This window comes from Phyllobates terribilis, unplaced genomic scaffold (genome assembly GCF_046119375.1).
Source record: "Phyllobates terribilis strain yellow unplaced genomic scaffold, ASM4611937v1 Scaffold_11__3_contigs__length_659146591, whole genome shotgun sequence".
NCBI classification, from domain to species: domain Eukaryota; kingdom Metazoa; phylum Chordata; class Amphibia; order Anura; family Dendrobatidae; genus Phyllobates; species Phyllobates terribilis.
Window position 1 is genome coordinate 623,884,297 of NW_027362771.1, and position 17,912 is coordinate 623,902,208.

At 45.6% G+C, this 17,912-nt stretch overlaps 2 protein-coding genes across 2 annotated transcripts in view; both read left to right on the plus strand.

Annotated features, from left to right (window-relative positions):
• LOC141167149 (uncharacterized) overlaps positions 1 to 17,912 on the plus strand; it is a 1,037,600-nt gene that overhangs the window by 240,551 nt on the left and 779,137 nt on the right. The window lies entirely within an intron of this gene.
• Positions 8 to 17,405, plus strand: LOC141165667 (extracellular calcium-sensing receptor-like). Its single transcript, XM_073651444.1, has 4 exons — positions 8 to 433; positions 1,953 to 2,180; positions 2,363 to 2,486; positions 16,492 to 17,405. Exons 1-4 carry the CDS (start codon positions 8 to 10, stop codon positions 17,403 to 17,405), a joined length of 1,692 nt encoding a protein of 563 aa, XP_073507545.1.

The following is a 17,912-nucleotide window of genomic DNA, read 5'->3' on the forward strand; positions in this document are numbered from 1 at the left end:
AGGATTAATGGCCGAGGACACAGATTATGGACTCGAAGGAATAAGGGCCACCAAGAAAGAAATTCTCAGGTCTAGGGCCTGTGTTGCCTTCACAGAATATATTTTGACTAGCAGACCTGACCGAAATGCTCCACATCTTTCTAAAGTCATTGCAGAATCGAATGCTACTGCTGTTGTTGTCTTCTCTAGTGGGTCCAACCTTTTACCAGTAGTGGAGGAACTTCTGAGACGTAACATTACTGGCAAGATTTGGATCGCTAGTGAGTCATGGTCAACATCAGGACTGGTCTCAAAAGAGAAGTATTGGGCAATACTTCAGGGAGCTATCGGATTGGCATTACACAGTGGACAGATTACTGGATTCAAAGAGTTCCTCGGGACTTCTAATCCACTGAAGACTCCAGATAATATCTACTTAATGGAATTTTGGGAAGTAAATTTTGGCTGTAAATGGGAAAAAGCAGGAGTCGTTTTGCCCAATGGCACTAAAAGATGCACTGGTCAAGAATCCCTTGAAAGCACATTCAATAGCGTTACTGTGCTGAGGGTCACTTATAGTGTCTACATTGCAGTATATTCTTTGGCATGGGCATTGGATGGTATCATCATACATAGACGAAAAGATTGTTTATCTACACAGAAAAAATGCATGGAGCCCTTGATGTATCCTTGGGAGGTATCTTCATATCTTAATACATTTTTGGTGGTGGTGGGAGTTTTCATGTTAGCATGACTTGTAACTAGGTTAGAGACAGTCATTTAGATCAAAAATCCAAATGGAGCCCCTACCATAGCACAACACACCAGTGACCTCTCAATTCTTGAGTATCCTATGTCTTCTGATGACATTTACCTTCCTTTGCAAGTTGTAATGTCAATTAAGGGAAGAATTCCACATCTAGAAAGGAGTCTAGGACCAACAATCCCTTTTATTCAACCCTGGTCACTCCTCTTTTATAAGCCACATCCACTCTATGCCTATTCTCAGCCAATCCTTGCCAAATCCTAGTCCCCTCAATGCCTCTGCCCATACTTCCCAGAGACAGCAGTCCAGAAGAAACCTTCCGGAATGACTTTTTTCTTGAAGGGTCTGGTGGCACCAGGAAGATCTCTAGACTCGTCCAGCTATCCAGGTGGACTACCCTTTTACGTGAAGCCTCCTGGATGTTCTAGAACAGCATGCAAGTATCCTAATTGTATAATGACCCTTACCCCTGAGAATGCCACTGTACGGTGAAACAAGTCAGGGGGGTTGCCCCAATTATTAGCTTTTAGCTGTTTTGCCTCAATGAGGTCAGAACATGTGAACACACATTTATAGCATTATTATGTCCTGCTGCTCACAGAGATTATGTATTATTCTGATACTAGAGTGCCCATGAGGTGAGCCTTTTCCCTCTAACTCCTCAGACGCTACACCCAGAATTTCACGCAGCTTTTAGGGGGTAAACAGTTACCTCTGATCTCAACCTTTGCCAAAGAATGACCATTGCCAATCAAATTTCCCCTTCCGCCAAAACAGCCACAAGCACATTGCTGCAAAATCATGACGAACGAAATCAACGTCATCAACAAAATATCTTATAGCCTCATACACTGTACAATGGCAGGTGTAATTCGAAAGAAGGATTGGGCATGTTGGACTTTACCATGCCGATACTTTCTTGTGGCAAGTGATGAGCTGCCAATAGAGGTGTCTTCAACCCAAGTGTTCCCCTCTTGCCATTGAATACAACTAGCTAAGCCGGCTTCTTCCACTCGAAAGGGAATGTGAAGACTGCAGACGATCAGGAGGGTGATTGGCAGCAGTTTTCACTCAATGGCGCCTCCTGATGTTGACCACTGGGAGTACATTACTATTAAAGTAATGTTCAGGGGTGGACCCTGCATTGATATTACCTCTGAGCCATGTGATATACGATTTAAGAAATGCTCTGGATCTTTTTCTTTAGATCCTACACTCTTTGAGATCCGTTTATTTCACCACTTCTGATGACCGAGAGATTCACTTTGATTCTAATGGAGACTTTCCAGCGGTGTACGATATTGTGAACTGGCAAATTGGACCCCAGGGAAATGTTCAGCAGGTGAAAGTGGGTAGTTATGACAGTAACCCTAAACAAGGGAACAACTTTGTGGTGAACACCAGCGCCATCCAGTGGACCGGAATGCAAAAACAGGTATTGTTGATATTAAAATAAAAGACTGGCATAACTGGAGCATTATTCCTGTAATTTTCCTGATACTTTGCTTTACATAGTTCACGCTGACATTGAGTTCATCTATGGAGTCAGCATGTAAATGAATTACATAGAATAACGTATTATTTGATATATTCACACTATCACTTTTGCTGCTTCAGATCCCAGTCTCCACCTGCAGTCACAGCTGTCCCCAGGGCTTCCGAAAAGTCACAATCCCTGGAAAGCCAGTGTGCTGCTTCCAGTGTGTCCAGTGTCCACCAGGAGAGATCACCAATCAGACAGGTACCTAGCAGGACCACTGACCTTTAAAATTAAAGAGAATTTGCCACCTAGTCTGAGAGCAGCATGATGTAGAGACAGAGACCCTGATTTCAGTGATGTGTCACTTATTGGTCTGCTTACTGTAGTTTTGACACAATCACAATTTAATCATCTGCAAATTATCACTAGTGGACTAGTAAACCCGTTGCCAGGTAGTCCTCCATATTCATGAGCTCTATATAACCCCGCCCCCACCACTGATTGGCAGCTTTCTGCCCATGTGCAGTGTGTACACGCAGCAGCCAATCAGTGCAGTGGCGGGGTTATACAGAGCTCAGCATTCAGAGAACTGCTAGATCTGCAGCAGAGAAAACAGGGATTTTATCAAAGCAGCAGCAAGCAGCCGAGAAAGTGACACATCGCTGGATTTAGGGTCTCTACCACTACATTGTGCTGCGCTCAGATAGTGAATCTGTCTCCAGGTTTTTCTACCCTAAGTCTTTATAATAAATTTATGAAAACTAATTTTGATTTCCAATCTGAACCCCAACACAAATATTCCGATATTACTTCAGCCTCCTGTAGATCTTCAAAAGGTATTAGAAAAACAAGGCTGCTCTATTCCAGAAAGAGCTCCATACTTGTCCAAGATTTGCGTCTGGTCATTATAGTTTAGCTGTAACTACCTAATTAGGACTGACCTTCAATATCATACACAACCTGTAGAAAGCTATGGCACTGTTTTTGGATTGAAGCAGCCATGTTTTTAAAATCTTGTACAAGCCCTTTCCTAAAGCCCAAAAGATTGAAGCCCTGGTTCCTTAAGACTGACATTTCATAAGTCTGTCTTGACGAGGGGCGTTCAAGAGTTAGAAGTGACAAATTTATTAGAAGGTACACGCCACTTAATGAATTTGGCACATCTTATCAGTGGTAATGGCCCTTGTGCGTCTTGCCAAAAATGTTACTCTAGTTAGGGACTGGAGTAACATTTCTGCCATCAAAAATTTTCAAAAGTGACAGCGTTTTTTTAAGGGCATAGCCACAACACGTCCCACACCAGATCATTTCCAGCTCTGGTTATTTTAGCAGAGCTAAGAAAACCTAAACAGAGCTGCCCAAAACTGAAGTGAAAATGGCAGAAAGTCGCTAAAATTCAGCACAAAAATTTTGTAGATCTTCGTTTTACATCAGTTTTCTGGAGTAAACACTTGGATGAATTGTGGCCCAAGATTCTTACAATATACTACAATCATGCAGTACTAAAAAAATAAAGTGAAAAGTAAAAAAAATATTAGTGATGAGCGAGCACTAAAATGCTCGGGTACTCATTGCTCGGGTCGAGCAAATTGGAATACTCGGGTGCTCGACCCGAGCAACGAGCCCAATGTAAGTCTATGGGAAACTCGAGCATTTTTCAGGCGGCTCCCCCCAGCAGTCTGCAGAGGGCCTAAAATTGCCCAAATCGATGGGAACAGTGCTCATGGGACATGGGAACAGCATGGGGAAGACCCCTGGAAGCATTTCCGACTCCCAGGTCACTGCTGTCAACAACCTTGCTAGAGTATTACGCCACTTTTACGGGCTCACAATAAAACACACAAAAACAAAAACAAAATGGATTTTCCTGGGAAATATATTAAGGAACATCCTTTCCAGGGTAATGACTTGAATATAAGGTAAAAGAAATAACCAAAAACAAAAATACTCCTCCACACCTTGGGCTATGTTCACACGTAGCGTTTTTGATGCATTTTTGCACTTTTGCTCTGCTTTCAACAAAAGACAAATGCATTCACCAGGAAATGTCATTTTAACATTTTACAACCTTATCTGGCCATGTGCTGTGTGACACATGCATACAGTGCTGAAAAGACATGGGAACAGAATGGGGAAGACCTCTGGAAGCATCTCTGACACCCAGGTCACTGCCTAAAAGTGTGCCCATCATAAGTGATCCTTGGCGCATGCGAAGATGCCTCCCGCCATGCACCTGTCGTTGCAGACTTGCAACAATCACTGTCCACTTCCTTGTCCCAGTGCAGTGTTCAGTTGTCCCTACCCCATTCCTTGGAATGCAAGCGCAAGTATGCAGCCAGCTACCCACCCACAGGCGGCAATACTATACTACCAAATTTTAGACAGCTGCTTGCACTTGAAATGTGGCCTTTTAGGCTCGTGGAGGCGGAAGCTTTTCATAACCTCATGCCGGCGGCGGCTGGGTGTCCATACTCGGTCCCCAGCCGCCACTGTTTCTCCCAGTGTCGTCTCCGCCTTCCACAAGCACAGATCCCACAACATTACCCATGCCCTCCCCAGTTCACTTACTGGGAAGGACCGCCTAACCACAAACACGTGGACAGGTGAATGTGGCCAGGGACGGTACGGAGCCAGTCCACAGCTTTTTTTGCTGAGTTGTATTTCACCACAGCCATATTCTTTAGCTTGGTGAAAGTACTTGGGAAACCATATCTACCCAGCTGTCATTTCTCCCAGGAAGTCCTCTAAAGCTGATTTCACTTGAAATGTGGCCTTTTAGGCTCGTGGAGGCAGAAGCATTGCATAACCTCATGCCCGCGGTGGCCGGGTGTCCATACTTGGTCCCCAGCCACCACTATTTCTCCCGGTATCGTCTCCGCCTTCCACAAGCACGGATCCCACAACATTACCCGTGCCCTCCCCAGTGCACTTACTGGGAAGGACCGCCTAACCACAAACACGTGGACAGGTGAATGTGGCCAGGGACGGTACGGAGCCAGTCCCCAGCTTTTTTTGCTGAGAGTTGTATTTAGCTCGGTGAAAGGACTGGCATAGAGGGAAACCGTATCTACCCTGGGTGTCATTTCTCCCAGGAAGTCCTCTAATGCAGCTTTTTGCAGAAGCAATGGCAGCCCGTCCAACATCAACTCGCCCTTGTCGGTGGTGCTTTGACACACAAACATCTTTCTTTGCGCATTTAATTTCATGAATACAGAGTTGGACAATGGCCTGATCTGCAATGCGGTTTAAGAAATAACATGCATAAGCATGTCCGATCCACATTAAAAAAGCAGCCATAGATTGTCCGGGAACCTTCCCCCACACTTTTCTTAGCCTTGGCTGCTTCTCGGCATGGTTGGATGAGCCCACCAGAGAACCGGAGACTCCTCCAGTGGGCCCTGGCTTCTCCTTCAGGAGAGTTCATAGTGCCGAGGTGAGGCCATGATGATGATAGAGGCCACCATCTGCTTAGTTTTCTGTTACATGGAATGCAAGCGCAAGTATGCAGCCAGCCTCCCACCCACAGGTCGCAACACTAAGCTGCCAGATTTCTGGGCAGCTTTTTGCACTTGAAATGTGGCCTTGTAGGCTCGTGGAGGCGGAATCTGTCCACAATATTATGGAGGCGGCGACCGGGTGTCCATACTCGGTCCCCAGCCGCCATTATTTTTCCCGGTATCGCCTCCGCCTTTCACAAGCACGGGTCCCACAACATTACCCATGCCCTCCCCAGTGCACTTACTGGGAAGGACTGCCTACCCACAAACACGTGGACAGGTGAATGTGGCCAGGGACGGTACGGAGTCAGTCCACAGCTTTTTTTTCTGAGAGTTGTATTTAGCTCGGTGAAAGGACTGGCATAGGGGGAAACCGTATCTACTCTGGGTGTCATTTCTCTGTCACCAGGTACCGCCCATTGTCACACACGACCATGCCTGGCTGTATGTTCAGCGGTGAGAGCCACAGATCAGGCTGCTGTGTTACAGCTTTCAACAACTCTGCAGCGCTGGGCAGTTTGTCAGTTAAGCATTAAGCATGTTATCTTCAGCACAGCCTGTTGCCGCTTGGCCAAGGCAGTGCTGCAGTCCTGTGAGCTTGTGACTGATGTGGTCATTTCGGAGATGGAGGAGGAGGTGCAGGAGCTGAACAATGTGATTACATTGAGGTTAAATTGGTGACACTGCTTTTTATACTAAAGAAAGATCCTATTGTTTTGTTTTTTTTACGTTATTTTTTAAGACAAATGCATTCACCGGGAAATGTCATTTTAACATTTTACAACCTTATCTGGCAATGTGGTGTGTGACACATCATCAGACACATCCTGTTTTATTTATGATGGAGGGACTCTGAAAGTCATAAAGCCTATTTTTATAGGGCCATCTGACGGCCCTTACTATTCTTAAAAGGCCAGCAGTCGGCCCTCGCTATTGTTAGAGAGCCATCAGCCGGCTATGCTTTGTTGTTCCCATTATTAACAAGTGGGTCTCCTATACTGTTATTGCGTATCCAGTGACTGCAAGGGCTGCCAAAAATTTGGACGCAACCCAATACTCCTTTGAAGAGACATAGAGGAGGGTCTCAGTAAAAAAAATGTTCCCATTATAAAGGAGCAGGTCTCCTATAGTGGTAATGCCTATGCCGTGACTGCAAGGGATGCCAAAATTTGGGAAAAACCCCACTAAGAACTAAAAGACACATAGAGCAGGGCACAGTAACAACAAATTCCCATTAGAAAGGAGAGAGTCTGCTATACAGTTATAGGGTATGCAGTGAGTCCAACGGCTGACCAATTTTAGGAAAAACCTCACTAAGAATTTAAAGACACATAGAGCAGGGCCACAGTAACGACAAATTCCCATTAGAAAGGAGAGAGTCTCCCATAGTGTTGGCCTATGCAGTGAATGCAAGGGCTGCCAAAAATTTGGAGGCACTTCAATGCCCCTTGGAAGAGACGTGGAGGAGGGCCTCATAAAAAAATGTTCCCATTAGAAAGGAGCGGGCCTCCTATACTTGTAATGCCCATGCACAAGTGTATGGGCTGACAAACATTTACCCCTGGGGGGTATACATGAACATACTGTATAAAAAAAATTTTTTACGGGCATCATAAACACCCTTTAAAAAAATTATGTGGGTGTTGCATCACGGATCATGGTCACCCTGGTGATATGGTGGTGGAGGATGAAGAGAAGGAGGAGGACAAGAGCAAATAGCCAAAATCAGGAAGAGTATACCCATTTGTGGGTGTGAAAAGGTGCATGGGAATACACCTCCCAAGAGAAGACACTGGATTTTAGTTTATGTTGCGCTGCTATAAGTCGGTGGTGTTGAGAAGTCTGGCCCAATCCAGCCCTTGTTCATTATATGTTTCATTATAAGAGTCAGCCTGTCAGCATTTTCAGTTGACAGGCGGATGCACTTATCAGTTATAATTCCACCAGCGGCACTAAAAACCCGCTCTGATAAAACGCTGGCAGCAGGGCAGGCCAGGACCTCCAAGGCATAGAGAGCCAGTTCATTCCACGTATCCAGCTTGGATACCCAATAATTATAAGGCACAGAGGAATCAGGGAGGACGTTGGTGCAGTCGGCAAGGTACTCCCTCAGCAGAGGGTCTGAGAAAACTCTCCCAGAACTTTGACAGTGTTCCCCTGCCTCTGCTGGATTGAAGTTGTGTCTCTCTCGCCTGTACTCCTTGGTTGTCCAACGAAGTGTGCCCTCTGCTGCCAGCGTTTTCAGATCGGAGATGGGAATTTTTTTAATAGTTCCGCAACAAGGGCCTTCTGGTACAGCCCCATTTTTGTAGACCTGTCCACCTCAGGAATAAGAGATATAAAGTTCTCCTTGTAGCGTGGGTCTAGGAGTGTAACCAACCAGTAATGACTGTCACCCAAAATTTTGAGAACGCGATGGTATTGGAAAAGGCAGCGTAACATAAACTCAGCCATGCGTGCCAGACTACTAACAGGCAAGACTTCCGTGTCCTCACCAAGAGGATGACTGACCATGCTCTCCTCCTCCTCCTCTCTGTCCTCTGGCCATCCATGCTGAACAGACGGTATGACAGCTGTGCAGGTAGTACCGTCTATAGTGCATGAAACTAGCTCCTGTCCTTCCTCCTCCTCCACTTCCTCATTGTCACCCAATCCACATTGGGATGAGATGAGGCTTGGCTGGGTGTAATCACCCTGTATGGTTCCTTGCTCTATTTCATCGTGCTCCACCAGCAATGCATCCTCTTTGATTGTGAGCAGACAGCATTTCAGAAGACAGAGAAGCGGGATGGTGAGGCTAAATATGGCGTCATCGCCGCTCACTATCTTGGTGGAGTCCTCAAAGTTTTGGAGGATGGTACATACGTTTGACATCCATGTCCACTCCTGAGGTCTTATGTGTGGTGTCTGAACTGAATACCGACGGCCTTGTTGATGCTGGTACTCAACAACTGCCCTCTTCTGCCCACAAATCCTTCCCAACATCTGCAGTGTAGAGTTCCAACACGTGGGGACATTACACACCAGTCTGTGAGCCGGAAGCTGCAAATGCTGCTGAAACACGGCAAGGGCAGCGGAGGCTATAGCTGACTTTCTAAAATGAGCACACAGGCGGCGTACTTTAACAAGCAGATCAGGCAGCTCCGGGTAGGATTTGAGAAACCGCTGAACCACGAGGTTAAGCGCATAGGCCAGGTATGGTACGTGTTTGAGCTCGCCTCGCCTCAGAGCCGCCACCAGGTTCCGGCCATTGTCACACACGACCATGCCTGGCTGTAGGTTCAGCGGTGTGAGCCACAGATCTGCCTGCTCTTTCAGAGCTGTCCACAACTCTTCAGCATTGTGCGATTTGTCACCTAAGCATTTTAGCTTCAGCACAGCCTGTTGCCGCTTGGCCGAGGCAGTGCTGCAGTGCTTCCAGCTTGTGACTGATGTTGTCATTTCAGAGATGGAGGCTGAAGAGGAGGAGGAGGCTGAGGAGGATGAGGTGCATGAGCTGTAGACCGTGGGGGCAATCCTGAATGACCTAGGGCCAGAAATCCTTGGCGTCGGGAGGACGTGTTCCGTCCCAAGGTCCGACTGGGTCCTGGCTTCCACTATGTTAACCCAGTGTGCCGTCAGCAAGTTGTACCATCCCTGCCTACAAGCACTTGTCCATGTGTCCATGGTTAGGTGGACTTTCCCGGTAACTGCGTTGTTGGGGGCATGGCTAATGTTTTGGGACACATGCTTGTGTAATGCGGAGAAGGAACACCAGGAGAAATAGTGGTGGCTGGGGACCGAGTACCGAGGGACGGCCGCTGCCATCAGGTTGCGGAATGCTTCCGTCTGCACAAGTTTAAAAGGCAACATTTCGAGTGTAAGCAGTCGTGAAATGTGAAAATTTAGTAGTGTGGCCTGTGGGGCGTTGGATGCAGATTTGCGCTTGCGTTCCAAGGACTGAGGTATGGACAACTGAACGCTGCGCTGGGACAAGGACATGGACGTGCTTCCTGATGCTGATGCTTGAGAGTGCGCAATGACAGGTGCAGGGCAGGAGGCATCTTCGCATGCACCATGGACAGTAGATTGGCTTGCATGCATGACGCGCCCCCTGGGCCGTGGGGTACTCGGTGCCGTGCCGGTCGTTGATAGGGGAGATGTCACAGTGGCGGTGACCTGGTCCATGACCCAGGGCGGTCCATCCAAAGGGGAATATTTACAGGGGATTTATAGTTTTTATATAATGTTTGTGACGCTACCTGTGGTATGCGGCTATGTGGAGCCGCCGCTGCGGAGCAGGTCCCCTGGAGCTGGTGTGAATGCAGCAGAGTTGGTTTAGCTCTCCACAGGTAGAGCTTAGCTCCAGGGCAGTGTAGATGTTGTTGTTATGAAGTAGCACTCGTGGTGCAGTGTAGTGCAGGGATTGATGGCGCAGCAGCAATAACTGACAGAGATGGTGGGGTGCAGTCTTCAGGGTTTTACTCACGATTTTCAGACTCCAAGTTACCAGGGCCAGGGTAACTTCCCACGTCATCCTGTGCTTACTCAGGGAGGGGTTCAGCCAACCCTCAAGTACCTCCGGAGTACATAGCGGGACCCCCTTCTGTGTGTTCCTTCTGGCTGTCTCCCTGCACCTCACACCTAGTGTCCCAATCCAGTGACAGCGGACCTTGTCGGGCAACATCTTCTCTGTCCCCTGGGTCCTCTATGGCCACATTCTTGGTGAGACCGATGTGGATTGTGGCTGCAGTACCTGAAATACTGCAGCCTCCGGTTTCCTAGTTGAGGTTTAAAGAACTCTGCTAGTTTTGGGGACCGATCCCCTCTGTGCGACCTGACCCCTCCACCTCCTGGCAGATTCGGGCGTATGGGTGGCCTCCAGCACTACCCGTACCCCTGGGGTCCCTTCCACGTTCCTGGAGCCCTTCTCCTGCTACTCTCCTCGTCAGTCTGTCCTGGGCCTCTCTCTAGGCCCTCCTCCTGACAGAGCTCCTGCTCCTCTCACTGTCCTCCTCTGACTGACTGGCTACACACCCAAGATGGCTTCCCTCTTTATACTACTCCTAACAAGTGCTCCCCTTTACTTCTTCCTCCACCCACACCCACTACATGGTTCCCCCTACTTCGGTTTCCCCCCCTCCAGCCAGGGACAGGGCTCAGCAGGAAGCGCGACGCATCTTGCCCCTCCAGCTGGTCTGGAGTAGTGTAGTGTTGGATGCAGGTGTTAGGATCCCGGGCTGTACTCCTTCCTTACCTGAGAGTGAGATACCACACCTCTGGGTGAGATGCAATACCTCTGTGGCGCCACATGCACAACAGCGGAAGAAGCAATGGTGCCACCTGCAGACACTGTTCCTGGACCCTGGAGTTTGGCCCACAAAGTCGGGTGCTTTGTTGCCATGTGCCTGATCATGCTGGTGGTGGTCAGGCTGGTCGTTTTGCCACCCCTGCTGATGCTGGCCTGGCAGGTGGTGCAAATGGCCTTTTTGGGGTTATCGGCAGAGTCTTTAAAAAACAACCAGACTCGGGAAGACCTAACAGTTGTACTGGCAACTTCCTTCGTGTTGGTGCTACGGGCAACGGTTGCCTGCCTTCTGTCTGCGGCCACCACACTGCTTCTTCCTGCCTGTTGGGGTGCTCTGCCTCCCTCCCCCTGTGTGCTGCTGTCCTCGCTCTGCATGTCCTCCTGCCAGGTTGGGTCAGTTACTATATCATCCACCACCTCGTCTTCCACTTCCGCACCTTGGTCCTCCTCCTGACTTTCTGGCAATTGTGTCTCATCATCGTCCACCTCTTGTGACACTTTCCCACTGTCGCCTTCATGTAACCGTGGCTGCTCAAATATTTGGGCATCACTACACGCGATCTCCTCTTGCCCCACTTCAAGTGGACCGGGCGAGAGGCCCAAATCTATAAATGGAAAAGTGAACAGCTCTTCAGAGTGTCCAAGTGTGGGATCAGTTGTCTTCGGGCACTCGGCATGGTGGGAGGAAGGAGGATCAGGGTGAGGAATATGCGGTCCAGACTCACGGCTACTGAAACTTGACCGTGTGGAAGACAGGGTGGTAGTGGTGGTGGTGGCTAAGTGACTGGAAGCATTATCCGCTATCCAACCAACAACCTTTTCACACTGCTCTGGGTTCAATAGTGGTGTGCTGCGGTCCCCTAGGAATTGGAACAGGAAGGTCAGGCGAGAAGATGTGGGTGTTTGTTGTGGCACAATTTCAGCTTGCCCACGGCCTTGTCCTCGGCCTCTGAATGCACCATCACCATCACGTCCAGTTCCCCGTCCCTTGCCAAGTGCCTTGCCCATTTTAAATGGAGGACAGTATCTTCCACGCTCACTACAAATGACTGAGTTTGGAGGGAACTTATATGTGATCCGTGTGACGGAGAAAACAGAGTTTTAAATACCTGGCCTGTAGGTAAGTAGTTTGAACAGCAAACTGGTGTGAATTGCTTCACTGACACACTAAAGGAAATTTTTAATGGAGACCAGAAATGGCAGTATTTTCTGACAACGTATATGTGATCCGTTTGACGGAGAAAACACAGTTTTAAATAGCTGGATTTCTAGCGCTATAATATGGAAAGGACCTGGCTGTATTCTGCAGTGCCAACAAGCAAATGGTGCAGAAAAACGGTGTTCTCTGGATTGCTTTTTAAGCAAATAATAAGGATTAAGATCCCAAAAAACTTACAAATTGCAAATCTCTCCCTGACGCAGCAGCACCTCTCCTTACTCTGCCTGATTCCGGAGTGACTGTGACGAGCATGGCGGCGCCAGGTCTGATATAGACCTGATGATGCTGTGCGGCCAGCCAATCACTGTAATGCCACAACCAACATGGCTACAGCATTACAGTGAGTGGCAGGCAATCCCTGCATGTTGATTGGCGCTCTAAAGAGTGCCAAACATGCAGGGAGGGGACCCGAGCTCCCACTGAGCAACCCCGGAAATACTCGTCGAGCGCCGAGCATCTCGAGCTTATGCTCACTCATCACTAAAAAATATGTTTTTAAAATATTTAAAAATATATATATAGAATCCGATTCACCCAGCTTTTCCCCACCTGAGAAAAAATTAAATGGACATAACAAATTTAGTATCACTGCCTCCATAAAAGAGAAATCTATCAAAATATAAGATTATTTACCCCAAAAGGCATAGAAAAAAAACAGATTTGCCCTTTCTGACACCGCACCTTCCCTCAAAAAATGCAAAAAGAAGCAATCAAAACTCGGTACTATGTGCCAGGAGCGGTCCCGCACAGCTCCCGGCACATTAACCCCCGTAATGCTGCAATTGAGGTCGATCGCAGCATTTCCGAGGCAGCCAGCGGTAAAAGCGCCCCTCTTACCTTGTATCCGAGTTTCCGCACTATGTGTGCTGGGTCCCAATCGTTGTCATGGTGACCGGATTTTGTCATGCCGACATCCGAGTCAAGAGGCATCAGTACGTTAGGTAGATCGTGCTCAATGCACAATCTATCTAACTTGTGTCTGCAGGACTGACAGCCTGCATAGCACAGGGGATGCGGCTGCATCTCTATGCTATACAAGCGATCAGCCTGCAAAAAATAAAGTTCCCATAATGCGACAAAGTGTAAAAGTAAAAAACAGTGTAAGAAAGTGAAAAAAAAAAATTGTAAAAATATTTTAAAAAATGAAAAAAAATATATACATTTTTTTAAGAGAACACTGTAAAAAAAAAAAAAACGAAGCAAAAAAACGATGCTTTATCATCATACCTCCAAACATAAAATTGAATAAAACGCGATCAAAAAGACAAATGTAAATAAAAATGGTACCGTTGAGAATGTCATCTTGTCTCGCAAAAAATAAGCCGTCATACAGCTACATCAGCCAAAAAAACAAAAAAAGTTATAGCTCTCGGAATAAAGCGATACAAATAAAATATTTTTTTCTATAAAATAGTTTTTATTGTGTAAAAGCGCCAAAATATAAAAAAAATTATATAAATGTAGTATCGCTGTAAACGTACTGACCCGAAGAGTAAAGCTTCATTATCAATTTTACCACACGCGGAATGACATAAAAAGAAACACCAAACAATTCCTGAATTGTTGGTTTTTGTTTATTTTGCCTCCCAAAAATCGGAATAGAAAGCGATCAAAAATGTCACGTGCCTGAAAATGGTACCAATAAAAACATCAACTTGTCCCACAAAAATCAAGACCTTACATGACTGTCGGACAAAATATGGAAAAATGATTGCGAAAACTAGTCTTTGAAAAAAAACGTCTTTTAGTGCGTAACAGCTACTAAACATAAAAACCCGATATGAATCTGGTATTGCTGTAATCGCACCGACCCGAAGAATAAAGTCGTCTAATCACTTATACCGCATGAGGAACGATGTAAAAAATAAACTCTAGGGTTAGAGTTGTGTTAGGTTACGGTTAGGTTTGTGCTAGGGTTAGGGTTGTGCTAGGCTTCAGTTAGGGTTGGGGTTGTATTAGGGTTGGGGTTAGGGTTTTGTTGGGGTTGGAATTTTTCAAAAGTAAAGAAAAAAATGATGACGATATGCACAAGTGCATGTTGAGTTTGCATCGGGTGTTGGGGTATGCACAGAGTATCTCGGGCGCTCGAGTGACATGCTTGAGTCTCCGCCCCATACGTCTCGCGGCTGTTTTACAGCAAAAAAAAACCTTGTGGGGATTGCCTGCCATACATGGGCAATCTCCGCATTTTTTTTTGGTGTCTAACAACCGTGAAATATGCGGGGAGGGAACTCAAGCACCTGCAATACATGGTGCATACCCGAATATCTGATGCAAACTCAATTAGCGAGCACTTGCACTCAAGACTAATGACAACTTATTCAATATGATGGCCTAATGTTATCAAATTCTGTGTCGTACCTCTGGGTTCAAAATGCTCACTGTACCCCTTGATAAAATCCTTGAGGGGTGTAGTTTCCAAAATGGGGTCACTTGTGGGGGGTTTCCACTGTTTAGACGCATCAGGGGCTCTCCAAACGCGACATGGCGTTCTCTCTCCATTCCAGACAATTTTGCGTTCAAGAAGTCACACAGTGCTCCTTCCCTTGTGAACTCTGCCGTGCGCCCAAACACTGTATTTTCCCCACATTTGCGATATCGGCGAACTCAGGAGAAATTTCACAACAGTTTTCGGGGTCCATTTTCTCCTCTTACCCTTGTGAAAATAAAAAATATGGGGCTAAAAGATCATTTTTGTGGAAAAAGTTTGATTTTTTTTTATTTCCACGGCCCTACATTATAAACTTCTGTGAAGCACCTAGGGGTTCAGGGTGATCATTACACATCTAGATAAGTTCCCTGAGGGGTCTAGTTTCCAAAATTGTGTCACTTGTGGGGGGTTTCCACTGTTTAGGCTCATCAGGGGCTCCCCAAACGCAACATGGCATCCGATAATTATTCAAGCAAATTTTACATTCAAAAAGTCAAATGGCGCTCCTTCCCTTCCAAACCCTGCCATGCGCCCAAACAGTGGTTTTCCCCCACATATGGTGTATTGGCATGCTCAGGAGAAATTGCAAAACAAATTTTGGGGGTCCATTTTTTCCTGTTACCCCTGTGAAAATAGAAAAAAAAATTGGGTCTAAAGTAACATTTTTGTGAAAAAAGTTAAATGTTTATTTTTTCCTTCCACATTCCAGAAATTCCCGTGAAGCACCTGAAGGGTTAATAAACTTCTTGAATGTGGTATTGAGCACCTTGAAGGGTGCAGTTTTTAGAATGGTGTCAGTTTTGGGTATTTTCTGTCATAAAAGCCCCTTAAAGTCACTTCAAATGTTATGTGGTCCCTACAAAAATGTTTTTGTAAATTTAGTTGGAAAAGTGAGAAATCGCTGGTCAACTTTTAACCCTTATAACTTCCTAACAAAAAAAATTTTGGTTCCAAAATTGTGCTGATGTAAAGTAGACATGTGGAAAATGTTATTAACTATTTTGTGTGACGTATCTCTCTGATTTAAGGGCATGAAAATTCAAATTTTAAAAATTGCAAAATTTTCTAAATTTTTCACCAAATTTCAGATTTTTTCACAAATAAACGCAAGTCACATAGAAGAAATTTTACCACTATCATAAAGTACAATATGTCATGAAAAAACAGTCTCAGAATCAGTGGGATCCATTGAAGTGTTCCAGAGTAATTACCTCATAAAGTGACAGTGGTTAGAATTGTAAAAATTGGCCCGGTCATTAACGTGCAAACCACCTTGGGGGGTAAAGGGCCACAAAAATGACAAAAAAAACTATACAAATTTGGTTTCCTTGTAATCATACTGACCTAAGAATCATGTTACCACGTCTAGGACATATTAGACATATCTCATTTTTAATCCCAAGAACAAGACCTTGGTGCTCTGTCTCTCAGGAAGGAGGTGGAGGCCATGATTGTGCAGCTCTCCATTTCTATGCGCTCTATGAAAATTGAGTGCATGCTTGAATAGTGCACCATGGTCCCACTCTCTATATTGATGTGGTTCCTAGTGATGGTACATGCATATTCTGAACATTTATGGCATATCCTCTTGATATGGAATAAATGTCCCAGGTGGCAGATAGCATCTTGCGTCAGCAACTCCACTAAAGAGCCACTAAACGTCCCGAGCAGGTGATCAGGATAAGTTAGTCCATTGTCTGTCTCCAGATAAACAGGACTCCTCCTGAAAAAAGTTAAGGCTTCACAGAACTGTCTTGTGAACCCTCACATTAATTTGGAGTAATTTCCAAAAGATGTTGCTAGTCATCCTGAATATATCTCCTCTATCCTAGATTCCATTGACTGTTTCCAATGTCCATGGGATCAATGGCCGAATGTTCTACAGAACCAATGCCTCCCAAAGGCGGTGGAGTTTCTTTCCTTTGAAGAACCATTAGGAGCAACTTTGGTGGCAACAAGTATTACCTCCTCTACAATCCCATTGGCTTTGTTGGTACTTTTTATCCATTACAAGATGACTCCCATTGTCAGAGCCAATAACTACTCCATAAGTTGTCTTCTCCTCTTGTCTATCACTCTCTGTTTTTTGTGCTCATTAACATTTATTGGTTATCCACAACCTGAGAAATGTCTTCTCCGGCAGGTGGTATTTGGCATGGCGTTTTCTCTATGTGTTTCCTGTGTCCTGGCTAAAACCATCACGGTCATTATAGCCTTCAAAGCCACAAAGCCAGACAGTGGCTTAAGAAAATGGACCGGTACAAAGACATCCTACTTTGTCATAGGGCTGGGAGTTCTCATTCAATTTTGTGTTTGTGTAATATGGTTATCCCTTTCCCCACCATTTCCAGACCATGACCTCACCAGCCAACCTGGAATGATCACAGCAAATTGTAATGAGGGATCTACCACTGCTTTTTGGTGCATGCTTGGATATTTGGGTCTTCTGGCTACCATTAGCTTTGTCCTTGCCTTCCTAGCACGAAGACTTCCTGATAGCTTCAACGAAGCCAAATTCATTACCTTCAGCATGATGGCCTTCCTAAGTGTCTGGGTGTCCTTTATTCCAGCCTACCTCAGTGCCCAAGGAAAGTATACATCAGCCATGGAGATTTTTGCTATCCTGTCGTCAAGTTGGGCATTGGTTATATGTATCTTCATGCCCAAATGCTTTATTATTCTCTTTCGACCGGAGCTGAACACAAAAGACAATTTGATGGGAAAAATTAAAAAAATAAGACAGTAATAAAAAAAAGTAAAAGGAGTTGTATTACTATCACCATTGTACAATAAAGTTTGCTGACCTCAAAACTATAGGGTTCCTAATACGTGTCTCTTCAACAATATTTGGAGGCACAGATATTTGTGCCATGTGATGCCTGATACAACGTAAGCTCCATAAAGTCACACTAATTTTTTTGCATCTCTTCAAAGAAGCCAACGATCAGGTCTCTCGACCATCACTGCACCGACTAATAACTTCTATACAGTAGCAAATTGCAGATGTTCTAGTCATTTATGGCTACGAAGGACACATAAGAAATTTCATCTATAGTCAACCGTGGCTAAGAATAAAGATTTCCAAACACATTAGATGAACATCAAAAGTGAGACATTGAAAGTCACCTATTTTGGGGATCAGCCATCTTCCTAATCTTTTTGTTGGGGAAGGAAGGATCAAACATGTTGGATTTCAATATGCCTGATCCTTTGTTCCTGAAGCAGATAAGTTGTAACCAGATGAATCTGACAG